Source organism: Gopherus evgoodei, chromosome 10, assembly GCF_007399415.2.
Source record: "Gopherus evgoodei ecotype Sinaloan lineage chromosome 10, rGopEvg1_v1.p, whole genome shotgun sequence".
Lineage (NCBI taxonomy): Eukaryota > Metazoa > Chordata > Testudines > Testudinidae > Gopherus > Gopherus evgoodei.
This window is the reverse complement of record NC_044331.1, coordinates 18,021,168-18,039,313: the sequence shown is the minus strand read 5'-3', so window position 1 is coordinate 18,039,313 and position 18,146 is coordinate 18,021,168. Positions and strand designations below refer to the sequence as shown.

Sequence of the window (18,146 nt, the reverse complement as noted above, 5' to 3'; positions counted from 1 at the left end):
CTGGTGGGCTGGGCCGGTTTGTTTTTAAGCTGAGGAAAACTTCTTTCAACTATTATTAAAGAAACATTCCCCTCCAGTGTTTTGCAGACACAACATTTTAACTTTGTGACTATACATGAAAATTAGAAATGGAAACTGACTAGACCATATTGTCATTTCTAAGCTGAGTAGAGTGCAAAAATGAACAAATGATGAACATAGATTTTAAAAAATTCTTCCATTTTTTTTATAGTTTTAAATAAGTGTAACTTCTACCTTAAGTGATACTGCAACAATTTATCTTTTAAGAGTAAAGGATTGACTTTCGTGGTGAGCTATTCTTAGTGTCTTTTAAACACAGATTTTAATATGGTTGTCTGGCATTTTAGCTATAGCTAAAGCTAGGTAGGGCCAGATTTTCAGAGGTATTTGATGCCTAAAGATGTAGCTAGGCATCAGTTGTGATTTGGAAAAGCACCTAAGCTGGAATCCTTAGTGGAATTTTCAAAAGTGCCTAAGCAGGTTAGGCACTTAATTCCTATCTATGTTATTAGTTGTCTAAATGTGTTTGACAATCAGGCTCCTGGTGTCCATACTATTATTAATGTCTATAGCTAAGTGATGGACATAGAAACTTTTATAACCGTCACTTTGTGTACTTAAAAGTAAATTGTTGTTTGATTCTAGGTAATCAGGAGTATCTCATTAATCTGATAGACTCCCCAGGGCATGTGGATTTCTCTTCGGAAGTATCAACTGCCGTCCGACTCTGTGATGGTTGTATCATAGTGCTGGATGCTGTGGAAGGAGTCTGTCCACAGGTGATATTAAAAAAATTGATAGAGAAAGGATGGAGCTGAGAGAATAGACAAAAATGTTACTGTTTAGGTGTTTTAAATACATTAAGCAGAAGAGACCTACAAACCAATGGTCAGAAGTTCTGTAAAATGTTACACTCTTTTAATAAATTGTGTGTTGCATGTGAAGTCTGATTTACTGCTGAGTGATTGAGAGATTAACCATAGAACGTGTTTGTGAATATGTGGTTGAGATGCTGTTGCCTTGGTGTTGGAGATGCAAGTGCATGCTCTCACTGGCAATGGAATATTATTACACAGAAGAGATAGAAGTAAAGGGAAGTATAGATTTTTTTTTTAAAGTTACATATTTTTCTTAATTTTGCTCTTTAAATATACTAAAATAGCCAAAATAACATCTCTAGTATATTTATCCTCCTATGATTATAAGGTGGTGTTTTTTTTTTTTTTTTTGGTAAGAAATGTTGTTTTTAAAATCTATATTGCTATGAAAATGCTTCCTATGGCATATTTCTGTAATAACTAACTCCGTGTATTTTGGTGTACAAGCCACAGATATTTAGAACCAGAAGTCGATAATGTATTTATTTAAATTTTGCTTCTAAACTAAATGGCTTTCTCTTTAACATTGTAAGTATTAATTTTGTGATGTTAGGCTTTCCTTAACCGTTTCACGCCTTTTTTAACACTTTCTTTTCCCTACTAGACTCAAGCAGTTCTGCGACAGGCATGGCTAGAAAATATCCGTCCAGTTTTGGTGATTAATAAAATTGATCGTTTGATTGTGGAGCTCAAGTTAACTCCTCAGGAAGCATATTCTCACCTTAAGAATATCTTAGAACAGGTATGAGGCTTTACAGTGCAACATTAAGATAACACATTTTGCAGTTTCCCCCCCTTTTTCTTAGTGCTCTTGTTGAGGGATGCTGCACTTTCTGCCCCTTTTTATTTTTACATTATTTTAAATGTAACCAGTTTTCCCTGCCTTCTGCTAGTCATGCACTGTTGTGTCTATTTTAATTGAACCTTTTTAAGAAAACATAAGATTATTTAATAGCTATTCCTCTTTACCCTTCTGGGCATTTATCATGTACACAGCTCTGAAAAGAATACTGAGTTCTTCTCTACATGCCAGCAGGAGGCTTTCTCACAGTGTTTATGACATATTTCAGAGATTTGATAGATATATACTGTTTTTAAAACCTATGTTTACTATGTATTGTTTGAGTTCTTTGGCGGTAGAAATAATACTGTATTTATAATCTCAGAAATACTGAGTGCCTGATTTAGGGTTGGAATTGTTAATAGTTGTCTTTAAATATTTAATGGTTTGAGATAGCTGTAAATGTAGTTTTTTCCCTATATGTCATATCCTACTTTCTGTTTTTATTTATTTTACTTATTGAAAATAATAATTCACCATTTCTCATTGTGAAAAAGGATACTTTTTTTTTAAAAGCCGAGAACTAAATCCCATTAAGACTAGATATGATTTGTGAAGTATTACAGACATGGGGTGAAATCCTGGCCCCACTGAAGTCAATGGGACAACCTCCATTGACTTCAGTGGGGCCAGGATTTCATTCACAATGTCTATATATTAACTTCTTTGCTAAGCTTAAGCAAGCTGCCTTTGGATGTTTAAGCAACAGTCCTATGATTAGATAATTTAAATCTTCTTTGTGAAAAGATTTCACAGGTTGGTGGCAGAGTTTTTTAGAGCACTAACTATAATTTTCTGTGGTCTTACATATGCTTCCTAGGTTAATGCAATCACTGGAGCTCTTTTCACCTCTAAAGTCCTAGAAGAAAGAGCTGAGAAAGAAACAGAAACTCAGGGGATTTCAGATTCTGTACATGGAGATCAAGTTTATGACTGGAGTGCTGGCTTGGAAGATACTGATGATTCACATCTGTATTTCTCACCAGACCAGGGGAATGTGGTATTTGCCAGTGCAATTGATGGCTGGGGCTTTGGGTAAGTAAAAAAGTGTAGGATTTCATTAAAGTGTCATTTATCATATTTAATACTAAGGCAGCTGAAAAATCTTCTGAATTGGTTTAAATACTTTTTAGAGAAAATCATTTTGCATTTTCCTGTACATCCAATTGCATGTGAAAGTTGAATAGTCTTTTTTTTTTTTTCCGAAGTTTCGATTCATGTTCTTGAAATAAATCACTGTTTGTTTGGTTCTTGACCGTTACAGTTTCAAGGATTTTATGTTCTTCCAAAAATATTTTCTTATACTATGATGTTTAGTTGCTGTCTTTCTTTTAGGTTTCTGCATGCACACACATTTCATTTTGGTTTTTTTGTGACTTTCTATGAAGTTTTTTTTTGTATTTCAGCAGATATTTGCACATCAGTTACACAGCGATGGCAGAGATATTACATTAAATCATAAGAAATCAAGCATAAAACAGCTACGGAAAACAGAGTTCCATATTTCATAGTGTATTATTAAGGGCATTTTTTTTTAAATTTCTTTGCTTACGTTCTTATTTTAAGTGCCTGTTTTTAGCTTTTTGTTTCAGAAAGTGTAGGTAGGTTGTAATAAAGATTTGTAAACATTTTGATTGTTTACCACAAGGTGGAGTGCTTGTCTTTATCTTTAATGTGTACTTAAAGGGATACAGCCCATTAATTTAGGTTCAAATTTTATATTTTTATTGATGATTTGACAAAATTAAATTTTAATGTTTCTTTAAAAAAAAAGTTAAAATTGGTCTTTTGTTTGGATTTAATTATTTCCCTGTGGAATTTGTAACCCAAACACAACAGCTTTATGCCAGTGCATAAGAATCTGAAAGCAAAATTGACTGCTTTAGTTTCATTATCTACTCAGAATAGCACTTAAGAAATAAACTAATAGTATAAATGGTGCAAAGAAAATTAGATTTTAAAAATGCTTTCAGTTCTAAACAGTCTAAGGTTGTGCTGGCCACACTGGGAGGAATTTGTCCATTATTTTTAATCTGACAGTATCCCTCTAACACTCACTATACAATGGAAGTAACTGTTTTAGTAATAGTACTGCAATTCCAGTGTTTAATACTAGGATTCTGGTGTTATGCCTCTTCTCTCTACCTAGTCTGACTCCTTCATCCTGGAAAGGTTCAGTTAAAACAGTTGCAATGCAGTTTAGTTTCAAGATGAAATTAGTTATAATATTTGAAGGTGGGAGAACTAGATTCTCTGTCTTAGCAATTTTCTTTAAACATAAGCAAAGATGAGAAGGTAGCCCTCGGAAGTTTGAGGTGTGTCTGTCACTTACCTTTTCTTTCTAGCTTCTGCAGTAGTAGGCGTGTGGGAGAGAGAATTTTGGTTGAGGGTGCATATACAATTGTAACATCCTAGCAGTGACTGCATGATGATAGATGCAGTCAAATTATGTTCATAACTAGAACGTTTGCTTATATCTCGTAAATTATGTAGCCGCTTTTTTGAAGCTGACTGTGATCATAAAGTCACTACAACTGCCTTATTAAATGGAAAGATGAACATATCTTGTTTGTCAATGTTGAGTGAATGTAATGCTTTTTGGTAAAAGTGATGCTATATATGGTCTGATTTGCTGGCTTCTTTTTTTGTCACTTCTGTTCCCCGATAGTTCCATTGCAGATGGTTTGTGTGCAAACATGTCAGAAAATATATTTATTTTTCTAACACAAAGAACTAGATTAAAAGAATATGGGAGGACCTCAGTCTTGAGAGTTTGACACAGGTGAAAACTCCCTGATATACTTTCAGGGAGCACTTGTCATATATCATTCTTGATGTAGGTTTGATTCATACACAGACAATGGTTTAGAAGAAAGTTTATTTGACATGATGGGAAAGTGTTCATAACAATCATTTGTGGGAATTTTTAAGGCTACATTGGATGGAAGGGGCACTGATTGAGATTGGCGCTGCAATGCATAATGAGCTCTCAAATATTTTTTTCTTGGACACTGACTTTGCATATGGGTTTTTTGTTTTGCTTTTGTTTCAAATCAGTTAACGTTTGATATGTAGCTGTAACAAAATAGTATTTCTGTATAGTAGAAAGTTAGATGGGTTTTTAAGCTTTATTGGTCACATAACTGGTGATTAAGTGTGGTAAGGTAGGGAGTTGTGTTGGTCTGTTTTTACTTAAATGTTTCTTTGTATCTGCTATGGGCTGGTTCTTGTGTGTTTAAAATATAAGCTGGGGTGCCCAGAGCTTAAAATGTAAAGTTTATGCAAGACTGAAATCTAAATAAATAATCACAAGCTGATTTATTGTTGTTTAAGCTTCCCATGGTAAAAGGATTTTAAGAAAATGACCTGAGCTCATTTGTGCATTTGATACCTTGGTGTGCGAGAGAGGATAGAAAAGCTTTTTGATTATAATATGGCAGTACAATACAGACATAAGAAAAAGTTTGAAAATAGGTCCAAGTTTGTTTGCAAAAGACAATACAACTCAATGTTAAGATTCCCCCCAGGTTAATTTGATGGATTACTCAAATGTAGAAGCTTTTTCTTTCCTTTTTAAGACTTGAAATTCTTAGTAAATTGTATTATTTTGGGTTCTTCATGTACAGGACAGTATCTCAGCCAAGGCAGCACTCCTGGAGCTCATGAGTCTCATGTTGGAATCTTATTTTACTTAAGTCAACTGTTTTCTTTCTTGAATCTGTATATAAGTAATAGAATAGCTTCTGTTACTCTATTTTCTGAAGTATACAGCTTCCTACAGCTTAAACAGAACAGTGATGGTGTTGTCTGTGGTAGTTTCCTGATGCTGCTTATTCTGTATCTTTTTCCTATGTCATCAGAAAAATGCTTTAATGTTTTTGCTAAAGTTGGATGAAAACTATTTGGTCGAAGGGACTTAATTTTTTTTTTTTTTTAAAGTAGCTGGTATCGTCTGTGATGGCAGTGGTAGAAGTTTCTTTAAATGAAAAAAGGAGCATTTTCTTCTTAATTAATCTCAGGAGGCTCTGTCCAGGCTGCCAGCATGACCATCTGGTGAAATGTGAATCAATGAAGCATTTGCCTTAATCGAGACAGGTTCTGACTGTTACAATGTTTTATAGTACTATTCCTAAGGAGATTCCATGTTTTCGTGGTAGAGTAAATGAAGTCATTATATAACGTTAGCCAGATCCAGTGCTGTGAATGGTGCATCTGCTTTTCTCATCAAGTCCAGGTGTTGAAAGGATGCAGTAAATCTGTATACAGCAGTCGCTGACATACAACAAATCATGAGGGTGTTTTCCCTTCCAAAGCCTTAGGGTAAGCTGATTAAAAAAAAGTACATTTTTGAAATTTTTTCAGAGGCATAATTTATTTCGCTGACTTGGACAGGTTATTAATGTCTTTCGTTAGGAGTGTGAAGTCCTAACTAGAAGACTTTACAGGCTCCAAAGATAGATTATCATATACAAGTGTGGTCTAAATATTATTGCCCTAATCTGATACACATGTATATATCTGTCTGTCTCTCCTCTCTGTATAAAGTCTTACTTTTATTTCCTCTCTTTACAAGTGATAATGTACAAATTACAATATGTAGAAAGAAATGTTTTACAATGATTATTTCTCTCTCCCTTCTTACTGTTTAAAGATAAATCCTTTTGGATTGAAAAGATAGCTTTTTTGTGTACAGTGAATCAAATTAGAAGTCAATTAGCAAGACTTGTTTGACTCAAAATAGATATATCCTTCTTGTTTGAATATACTGGATAATTAAGTCACACAAATACCAAGAAAAACTTCCAAAAGTGTCAGGTAAAAAGTTTTTTATTTTATAAAACATGACATACTTTGCCTTTGGCCATTTTCCATGAATGCATTTTTGTATGGCTAGACAGTTTTTGTATTCTAAAAATTGTGTATTCTAAAAATTTGGAAACATATTCCATAATAAATTCCAAAAGCAATGTTGAAGAATATATGATCATGAAATCTATACTTAAAGAGAGATGTTTTCATTTTATGGCTGACACAGCTTAACAAGATTTATGTAAATCTTCCCATGAGTATATCACTCAGGTGATCTGTGGTCTGTAGTAGCTATTGATTGATTTTCTGGGTGGGAGTTTAGGGTTAACATCTTAAGATCTACCTGTCTGAAAGAGTGCCTCTTTTCCCTTTTGATATTACTGTACTGCAGTCATGATGAGCAGAGGAGCTCAAGTTGGAGACCTCACAATGTAAAAGAAAGGGAATTGCTGGTAGTGTTCTTAGCAAGGGGTTTTTAGAACTCTCTCTCTTTCATTGGTCTGAAATAGCCTGCATTTGTTGTCTTTCAGTGTCCACTATAAAGCCCATTTATTCTCCCTTGCTGTTGGAACCATGTGAGGAACCATTGTGCAGGTGTTAGGGTTTTATTTAATTCTTTATTTTTCCTTTGATACTGATTTGTATGGGAGTTAGGAGGCATTTTTGGAGTAGTTACAGCAGGTAATAGATTTGTTATAATTGTATCTATAAATATTGGCAAAGTCACTGGGAGCTGTGGATAGGTGATCTTTCTTTTTTCTGTATGTATAATCAGTAGCATATCGTAATCCTAGCGTGGCTTTAGGTTTTATCTTTGCAATTTTGGCCACAGACCCTAATTAAAAAACCTAACATGGTCCTCTCCACAGAATGAATTTGAAATTCCTTACTTAATATGATTAATGTTTTATGTTGTAAATTTAAATTAATGGAGATATACTTATCTCCTAGAACTGGAAGGGAAACCGAAGGGTCATCGAGTCCAGCCCCCTGCCTTCACTAGCAGGACCAAGTACTGTTTTGCCCCAGATCCCTAAGTGGCCCCCTCAAGGATTGAACTCAGAACCCTGGGTTTAGCAGGCCAATGCTCAGACCACTGAGCTATCCCTCCCCCACATATAATGTCATGTGCAATGACATTATATAAACATCAGTTACTTTAGTTAGGATAAGATTCAGACTTCAAGTTGGTCTTTATGTAAAAAAAAAAAAATTCAAACTAATAAGAGATGTACATTAAATATTGTTACTTTTAAAATTAAGTGCCCTGAACTAAAAAGAAAACAGTAGAAATTGTGGGGGTGAAATAAGGATGCAAGACTACTTAGATATGAATATCCCAAAAGGTGACACATGCTTACGTTGATAAGTGTAATGTTGTGCATACAAATTTGTATCAAGATAGATTTTTCTTTCTTTTAGCATTGAGCATTTTGCAAAACTGTATAGCCAAAAGATTGGGATCAAACATGCAGTACTTTTGAAGACCTTGTGGGGAGATTATTATCTAAATACGAAGGCAAAGAAGATAATGAAGGGTGACCAGGTAATATTGCTGAGATACATGTTACTGTGAAGCTCCTTGTTGACCTTTTTATCTTTGTTGAAAAGAAATTATAAGGTTTTCTGTCAAATATCCATGGATAATACATTATTTGACCTGAAGCCTAATATACTCTAATTCCGTTCCTCAGAGTATGGTATGAAAATTCTGACCTCAATATTTTTTTAATTAATATTTCATAAATAGAATTAATAGCCTCTCAGTCATTGGGGCAGATTTGCCTCAGGAGATTGGTGGTGAATCTGGCTATTGGAGGGATTCCTCTTGCACAAAAGAACTCTTAGGTATCTTAGAGCCAGCATACCACTTCCTACATGCCTCATTTCCATACCCAACATACGGGGCATACCAGCAGCCAGGCGTCAGGGAACAGAGATGCAAGCCATGCCTCTAGAGAGAAGGGTGAGAGCTGGTGGGAGAGGAAGAGTGTGTAGGAGCCACTAAGGCAGTTCTGTTGTATCTGTGGATTCTTCCAGTTCTAGAGCAGTTTTGCTTCAGGAGGGCATCATAAACGTGCCCTCCAGGACTAGAGATTATTGCCTCAGTAGTCACTCCATTGCTTCATGGAGTGAATATGGTATCTTTAGCTTTTAAAAACCGTGGCTGGGAATCTTCCATTCCCTTGTATGAAGTATTTCCACTATTAAACTTTGGAGAGCAGAGCAGTTTCTCTCCCTCTTCATTTAGTATAGTTTTTCTTCTGTCTGTACAAATGAGAATTAAGACTTATAAAGTAGCTGATACCCAGACTCAGGACAGGCATGATCAGTACTGATAAGTCAGTCTCTCTCTTATTAAAAATTAAACCTTTGTCCTTTGACTTTTTTGATGGCATGTGGTCCAATAACTTACTCCATCCAAATTTGATTAGGGCTGTTGATTTACCTCACATTATATACAGACAGATTAACAGTAGATTTAATCTAATATGACTGGTTTTAAACACTATTTGTAGAGGTTGGTCGTTTAATCATGCAGGACTATTCATTGTGAAACTGATCAATGCTAAGCTATTGGCTGTGTAATGTTTATTCACTCTCCTAAATGTTGTGTGTGCTCTTCTAGTCAAAAGGAAAGAAACCTCTGTTTGTGCAATTGGTGTTGGACAACATCTGGAGTCTATATGAAGCTGTTCTGAAAAGGTAGAAGTCCCAATGTTCTCTTTGAATCCTTTTCACATGCTTTTTGCAGAGATGAAGATGCTTGAAATATTCTGATTATCACAATCAAATACTGTAGATGCTTGTTACATATCGTTCTGCTGCTTTTTTTTTTTCCATAGAGACAAAGAGAAAATAGATAAAATTGTCACCTCTTTGGGATTGAAAGTTGGTGCACGCGAGTCACGTCATGCGGATCCTAAAGTTCATCTCAATGCCATTTGCAGTCAATGGTTACCCATATCCCAGGCAGTCCTCTGTATCCTTAAGAAAAAAGCTATTTGGTGGTTTACCAGCAGTTTTTAAACTTCAAAGGGTTACCTATGTATTTTTGTATCATGTATATAAAATGTTTTATACCTCTTTTTGTCTTTTTAACTAATATATGTGATTTATAAAAATGTAGCTTTCCTGAAGGCATTCTCTCTGCCATTCCCTTTTTCCAAGATAGCTGTTCTTTATAGTGTTTCTCTTGAGTGCCTGCACTAGGGGAGAGGGAAACTGCACTGAAGTTAGCTCTTTGTTTAATGGGCCCAGATAGTTTTCCTGCACCTATCACAACATGGAATATGTGTAGTACCAGAATCACTGCACAGTGGGAAATAGAGAGTTTGTAATGGTGCCCATTGTATATCGAATAGTTGACTATAATTATTTGAAAGGAAGCTAATAAGTTAATCAAGCTGGTGTTTATGTGAAAAAAATCAGTCATTTTTTTCCCAAAAAGAGATAATCGTTAGCTATATTTTGCAAGTTAAACACTTAAGCTTTCTGATGCTGGGAGGATTTGCTGATGTCAAAAACTGCTCCAGTCTTCCAAGAACTTGTTTTGGTGGTGATTCTGTTGGTCAAGGAGGCTGTCTTGGCACTGCAATAAATTCCCATTAGTTTCATCTGATAATTTAGTCTACTTTATCAATTCAATACCCTCTTAATTCTTTCTTTTCCTGTTACTTTTTTCTGATAAACTGCATTTTTGTCAAGTCACTTTGTAGACATTGTCCATTAATTATCAATATAAAATTTTTCTAAATTCTTACTGTATCTGTTGTGGATTAGTTAGTGAGACATGTGAACACGACCTCTGTGCATGGAGTCATCTTTCCCTGCGTGTCTTCCATATCTGATTCAACTTCTCTCCAGGTTACACTCAGTATCAGTTCTATTTTCAGTTATACTTTGTCACCATTGGAAGTGGTTTTGTTCCTTTCTAACCTGATGTTTGCTGATATAGTCCTAATGAACTTCAAAAAATCTTACCTGGTATGTTTTCGGTCTGTTTCTCTTATTGATAAAATGATTGAGATTTAAAGCAGTTTATGCCATCCACATAAGTATATTGATGGACCTATTTTCTCTGTTCTGATACTCAGTTACATTTAAGTAATTATTCCGATTTCCACCATCTTGGTGTTCCTGCATGTATGTGTGCATTTAAAAGAGAATTTTTTGAAGTCTTTTGAGGTCAGACGAGCTTACAATATGCTTCTATTTTGTAGTTTATTTGATCATAAATATATATTTTAGAAAGTCTTTTGAAGGATTACTACATTGGCAGTTGGTACACACAAATGGTAACATTTGATAAATACAATATCTGATGCATACGCCTAATTTCTAGTTAATTAAGGTTTCTATACATCCTTAACAATGTGCCTTAGCTATGGTGTGTAGTAAACTCCCCAGTCCTCTTGATATTACTGCTGAGAGGGTAGAGAAGTTGATGTGTGTTGGAGCTAGAACTTTTGATTCGCTACCCCCAGAAACTCAAGAATTGAAAAAGAGTAAGTAAATATTTTCTCAACAGCTTGAAAATAATGTCAGGTGTTTTTTTTTTTTTTTTTTTTTTTTTTAAATGAACTCACCATATCTGTCTTTAGGTCATGAGTTCTGTATAACCTCTGCTTTGCTGCTGTCATTCAGTGTCCATGCTGTCATTCACCAGATCTTTGATTATGCTGTGCTAGAGTATTAGGCATCTTATTTTATTGTTCAGTATGTTTCTGAAACCTTGTGCGTTGCATTGCTTATAGACCTCTCAAGTTGCAAATAGAGTACGGTAACTCCTCACTTAACATCCTCTCACTTAATATTGTTTCGAAGTTACATCACTGCTCCATTAGGGAACATACTTGTTTAAAGTTGTGCAATGCTCTGTTATAACGTCGTTTGGCTGACTTTACAAGGGAACATTGCACAAGTTCCTCTTCTCTACCTCCTCCCCCTTTCTCCCAGCGCTTCCCCCATGCTTAGGACTTTCTGGGAGGGAGGGAGCAAGTGGGGAAGCTCTCTCCCCCGCCCTTCCCATCTCCCCCCTGGCAGGCAGGGCCACCTGGAACACAGGGGCTTTAGGGGCTGTAGGGCCCTGGGCTAAGGGGGCCCCGGGGCCCTGACTTGCAGCTCTAAAGCCACTTTCAGAATGCGGCTCTGTGAGCACGGGCTGGAGGACTCAGAAGGAGTAGGGGCAGCACTTTCCCCTTCAAAGCCATCCAGAGAGAAGCAGTGCTTTGAAGGGGAAAGTGCTGCTTCTTTTTGGCCGCTGGCTGCGCGGTTGCCGCTGCTCCTCCTGAGTCCTCCGGCCCTTGGAGGAGCAGGGGCAGCCGCGCAGCCAGTGGCTAGAAAGAAGCGGCACGTTCCCTTTCAAAGCCGGCCAGAGAGAAGCAGCGTTTTGAATGGGAGAGTGACGCTTCTCTCCGGCTGCTGGTTGCACAGCTGCCCCTGCCCCTCCTGAGTCCTCCGGCCCATGCTCGCAGGGCTGCATTCCAAAAGGAGCATTAAGGGCTGCAGGCCAGGGCCCCGGTGCCCCCTTAGCCCAGGGCCCTGCAGCCCCTAAAGCCCCTGCGTTCCGGGTGGCCCTGTCTGCCGGGGGGCAGCTCCCAGAATCATAGCCATGGGGGTGGTGCTGTGCTGCGCAAAGCCACCTGCACACCCCCTGCACCAAACAGGAACTGCCCCAGCTAAGTGCTCTGCGCCTCTTGCCTGTCCCAGCCCTGAGCCTCCTCCCGCACCCCCACCCTGAGCCCCCTCCTGCACCCTAACTCCCTCCCAGACCCCCAGCCCTGAGCCCCAGGGCTAAGCCAGAGGCACCTCCCCAGTACAGTACTGTACAGTATATAGTGCCTTTTGTCTGCCCCCAAAAAATTTCCTTGGAACCTAACCCCCTGCATTTACATTAAATCTTATGGGAAAATTGGATTTGTTTAACATTGTTTCACTTAAAGTTGCATTTTTCAGAAACATAACTACAACGTTAAGTGAGGAGTTACAGTATATTAATGGCTTGAAATTATGTGTGTAGGGTTTTGAGAGAAGGGTAGGAGGTGAGAATTGTCTCCTGTTGTCTAGAACTAAATGCAAACGTAATGAAGAGGGTATTGAATGCTATGCCAAGTTAAATATATAGTCACTAAATGTTTAAACTTGGATCTGATGTTTATATGTATATTGATCAGCTATGTCCATCTGATGGTATCATAGTGTAAAATTCATGTTCAGTTGAACTGGCTGTGTCTTTAAATGATCTTTAAGTCTGTGTTAGAACAAATTAGTCTTGTGTACCCTAGTAATGCATGGAAAGGTAGTCTAGCAGGCTCATCTTCTCTTATTTCCATAGGAAAGTGTTGTTCATAACAAAGAAAGCTATTCCGTTAAGTCTATACGGGCAGTAAATTCATAGTTGAAAGCTTGAAGATAGCATTAAGAATTTAAACCATGATTACATATGGATTTATTATTGAGAATGCTTCATCATTTATTTAAAAAATAGCGTGGAAATTAATTCTGGCATTTGAATGGGGAAACCTTTTTTTGTACTGAATGTTGCAGATGTCCGTTAAGAATACTTATGACTTACTGAATTTTCTCCTATACAGATCAGTTAATAGTTTAACTGTCATTTCTAGGGCGTGTGTATGTGACAAAACCAAAAAGTTTAAAAGACAATATGCTGTGGTACAATGTCTAAAAAATACAGGAACACTCTCAAAATGTCATTTTCAGCCAAACAAAATAGTTATAAAATATTCTACCTGAGTGCAGTCTGATCACAGAAGATAAGTAAATTTAGACAAAAAATGAGGACTTTATGCATCATTTGCTTTTCTACCTCTTTAACATTGTATATAATATTGGTGAAATACTTACATAACTTCATTTCTTAAAATGTAATCTAGATTTCATAATTTTACTATTTTGGCAGAATGACCAGAAAGATTACTAAATGAAAGATTAACTGGGCAACAACTTAGTTTCCCTTCCTTGTGAGAGAGACCAGAGCAGTTGTGAAATCCTGATCCCATTGAAGTCAATGGGAGTTTTGCCATAAACTTCAGTGGGGCGAGGATTTCACCTCAGGTTCTGACAGCACTACCAGCCTCAGCCAAACTATTTCTTCTTTGAAGAACCATATCACCAATAACCACAGATCTTACTAATGGGTGGAACAGATGTTGGGTTTCTGAAGCTCTGTAAGCAAAGTATGTCAAGACTGATATACAGCACTGAGTTCAAAGCTATTAAAAGTAACAGGAACTAGAATGACCCAAGTTCAATAATTCCACTCAGATGCAGGCAGTAATAGAAGAGCTGTTAAGAGCTAGACATGATTTTAAGCTTACAGACTAATCATGAGCTCACATATGAACAAGCACATAGTGGACCTAATCCTGCAAGTGCCTCTGCATGTACAGATCCTCGTGTCTGTGCATAGCCACACTCGAGTCAGTGGGGCTCTGCATTTGTACGAGATCACATTCATGGACGCTCTTGCAGACTTGGGGCTTGATAGCGAGGCAATCCTAAAATTATTTTTATGGATAATATATTGACTGCATGCTGTTTTTCTTTGAGAATTGGAAGCCATGCTGATTCTGTTAAATATGAGAGAGCTCTTTCCATGTGATTATTTTTCTTCTCTTCTTCTATCCCCTACCCTCACAAATGGTGGGCATCTGTGAATGTCAGTGCTTTCTTCAAAAATAGACGTTGCTAATGATCCACCAGATTTCAAATTAACAATAAAAATAGTTTAATGGGCAGAAAATATGTTTCTCTAGGTTACTGTTTGCTAATCTGTGGTCAAAAGAATTTATCCTGGAGAAAACTGATTTCTACATATATTTATACTTCACACCTAAACTACGTTACTAAATTTTGAAATGAAATTAAAGGGGTGTATAACTCACTCCTAATACATGTTTGAATTAAAATACGGACAGAAATTATGGATGTCTTGAAAGGGTAATTAACAAGTAATCTTTTTGTTTTTCTGATACAGCTGGAGATGGTGAAGTTGTATTAAATATTTAAGAGAATTGAAAATCAAAGTTGATAAATATTAAAAATGACATTGGTTAGATATAATGCCCAGTACATATGTGACTGTGCCCTCTCCAGGAAGGGAATTTCAGTAGAAAACATCTTATTTTCCCCCAACATCCTGGTAATCCTAGAGAAAATATACTCACATTTTTCAGCTTTCTGTAGGAAAGGATGTAATCAAATAGGAAACCACACATTTTTGGGTTGTGTGAAAAGTTCAGTCTGCACTGGATTCATGTTTATTACAGAATGCAATCGTAATACCATGTAATAAAAAGAGCCCCTCTATTCTGCTTTAGAAAGCATTCAAGTAGAACTAACAATAGAGGGAAGATGTATGTTTAAAATGCTAATAACAGCTCAAAGTGTGTATCTGAACTTTGGCTACCTAAATATTTACATAACTTCATTTCTATAGTAATGACATTATGTTTGAGAGAACTTCAAGAAATCCACGGGGATGGAGCTTTTCATTGTCCAATTGGCAGTCTTTCAGTTTTGTTTTCTCAACTAGTGGGAACTGTTTAATCCATTTCTTAATGAAGCAAGGCAATCAAATATATTGACCTCCATAAGCCACATTGAAAATTATGGCAATAAAGGTTAATCAGAGGAAATCTCCTACTTGTTATGTCTCTTGATTGTTCTCAGTTATGAAAATATAATTATATTCCTTGCTATTTTAGTGAGTGTCTTATTGCTTCACAGTAATAGTCCTGTAGGTTGTTTGGCCAAATAATTTACAGGGTGTTTTCTGACTATATTAGATCAAGAGAGGAGTTAGTTTTCTGTGTTTATAAGACATTCCTCTGAACAACTTATTTTGTTTAGCATTTGACATTGTTTTTTACCAGTTAAAGAAAAAATATTGTAGATATACAAAATGTGCTCAGAGATGTACAAAAATAAATGTAAAGGCAGTTGTAGTGTAATGGAACTCATTTACAATGGTCTCAAAAGTACAGAGTTTGAAAAGAGGGAAATACTATACAAATGCCTCGTATTGAGATTTTTAGGTCAGTCATCCTGCAAGGAGCTCCATGTTTGCTGGACTCCCATTTAAAATCAGTGGAGAGTCATGCAGGCACTGACATCCAGTTCATTTATAGCTACTTGGAGGATCATGCCTTACTTTTGAAAGAAAGAAAAGAACTTGAGACAGTAGGCTAGATGGTTCAGCATTCTAGCGTTAAATTGTGCCTTACTTTTCAGTCTAATCTAAATCAAGGTCCTAAATGTTATTTTGATATTTTAAGATTATTTCATTTTATTTGAGTGTTTGTAATTTGTCGTCTATTACTAAGAATGTTCATTTTCACAAATTTTCTCCCCTTCTGATTTCATGGTTGTGGAACAGACTTGAAGGTACACCTCTACCCCGATATAACGCGACCTGATATAACATGAGTTCAGATATAGCGCGGTAAAGCAGCGCTCCCGGGGGGGGCTGATCAAAGTAAGTTTGATATAACACGGTTTCACTGATAACACAGTAAGATTTTTTTGGGCTCCCCAGGACAGCGTTATATCGGGGTAGAAGTGTATGAGCAAACTGATCGATTATTAATGCTAAATCAGTGTCCCCTGCTCCTTTTAATTTACCCTTAGACATGTTCTATACAAAACAGAAAGAAAAGATGTGTATAATGCATAATAAACAGTCTGTATCCACAGTTTTGTAAGATTGCATCATCATTTCCTTTCACATTTGTTTAGTGTTCATGAAATGCAGCAGTGAAGACACAGCCCCAGTCATTGTCTTTGTTTCCAAAATGTTTGCAGTTGATTTTAAAACATTACCATGCAACAAACCAAGGTAAGAAAAATGTGCCATTTGGCCATCATCCACATAGATAACACTAGATACCTGTAACTAATGTTCCATCACTCCAATGTAACTAAGTTATAGTGAAAGTTTCGATAGACAGCTTTTGGTGTAAGAAAGTTATTAATTATTCTTCTCTGAAATAATATCAAATGATTTAAACAAGAAGGATCACTAAATAAATTTAAGACTGACTCTTTTGCTTCATGTTTCATTTTGAAAATTTAATGTACAAGTTGAAGATTAACTTAAATCTTTTGTCAAAATGTAAAAAGTACTCTTATTTGGAAAACATGATTACTCAAAACCCCATCCCGATACATATTGCTCGTTATTATTCAAAGATTACTGTTTGATAACATAGTTCTCTGACACTCTTTTGTTGTGACAGTGGAGTACTTTAGATGAAACTGTCTCAACAAATTTATCAGATTCTATTAAGAGGAAATAAATTTTCTTGAGACGTTCATCATAATGGGTTTAGTTGTAACCTTTAATCTCTGTAAATCTCTTGGGTATCTTAAATAGTTTACAACTCTATTAAGTAACCTCTTCCTAGCTGTATGATTGTGAATAATACTAGGACTGCTTTTTTCAGAATGAATGAATATAGATGTGGAAAAGCATTTAAGAAAATACTTGTCCTCTTACTATATTAGATCTTCGCCTATTACTGTTTCACTTAGTCTTCATATGCTGAAACTTGTTTACTGACTGAAATTGGTGTGGCTAATTGCCATATTTAATATTTGAAAATAGGGCTACTATTTCTATAGTTTTACACACAGATGATTCACTGATGCTAAAATCTCACTTGAATTTTCTTTCCTTTATATTGTGATCTAACAAAAATCTTCTAGACAACATTTTAAGTCTTTATATACACCTCTATCCCGATATAATGCAGTCCTCGGGAGCCAAAAAATCTTACTGCATTATAGGTGAAACCGCGTTATATCTGGGAAGGAAGGCTGTGCCTTCCTAAACAGCCTGACCCCGCCCCCTATCCGACCCCCACCTACTTCTCATCCCCCTCAGAACTCCTGACCCATCCAACCCCCCACCACACCCCGCTTCTTGTCTCCGACCACCCCCTGAGACTCTCTGCCCCTTATCCAACCCCTCGGCCCTGGCCTGGCACCCTTAACACGCCGCTCAGAGCAGCATGCCGGAGCCATCCCTAGAGTGATGCAGGGACTGGGACAAATCGGCCTGCCTGCTAGTCTCCTCACCATCTGCCCAGTGCTCCCGCCTGCTCGGCTGCTGCTGACCTCCTCACTCCACCTACCCACCCACCTCCCGCCACTCACTTCCCCGCTGGTCTCGTCACCATCTGTCTGGCGCACCTCCCCCCATCTGCCCGACCACTGCTCTCCTGCTCGCTGTCTTTCAGCCCGCCTGCCTTCTCATCCCCCTCCACCTCCCCAGTCACCTCCTCACTCCGCTTGCCCAGCCCGCCTCCTGCCGCCTCCCACCCTTAACATGCCGCTCAGAGCAGTGTGTCGGAATCAGACACGCTGACCCGCCAGAGCGTGCAGCCCCGTCCCCCAGGGTGCTGCTTTACCGCATTGTATGCGAACCCGTGTTATATCGGGTTGCGTGTTATTGCGGTAAAGGTGTCTTTTGTGAGTGTTTTATAGTATATTTTCCTAGTTGGAGATGATTTTAAATCTGCATTTGAGTCTGATTTGGCAATGAAATTGTTTGTGTAACCACAGTTTTGTAATTT

The 18,146-nt window shown here is 37.2% G+C and overlaps 1 protein-coding gene across 2 annotated transcripts in view; it reads left to right on the top strand.

Moving 5' to 3' along the window:
• The window catches only part of EFL1 (elongation factor like GTPase 1), a 155,469-nt gene that overhangs the window by 5,636 nt on the left and 131,687 nt on the right, over positions 1 to 18,146 (top strand). The window contains exons 5-12 of one of the 2 annotated variants that reach the window (XM_030577561.1): positions 667 to 800; positions 1,504 to 1,641; positions 2,561 to 2,775; positions 7,972 to 8,095; positions 9,179 to 9,255; positions 9,396 to 9,532; positions 10,935 to 11,057; positions 16,309 to 16,408. In XM_030577561.1, the coding sequence (XP_030433421.1) occupies positions 667 to 800; positions 1,504 to 1,641; positions 2,561 to 2,775; positions 7,972 to 8,095; positions 9,179 to 9,255; positions 9,396 to 9,532; positions 10,935 to 11,057; positions 16,309 to 16,408 (1,048 nt within the window). The remainder of the gene's footprint in view (positions 1 to 666; positions 801 to 1,503; positions 1,642 to 2,560; positions 2,776 to 7,971; positions 8,096 to 9,178; positions 9,256 to 9,395; positions 9,533 to 10,934; positions 11,058 to 16,308; positions 16,409 to 18,146) is intronic. The other variant, XM_030577562.1, reaches the window with a different exon arrangement.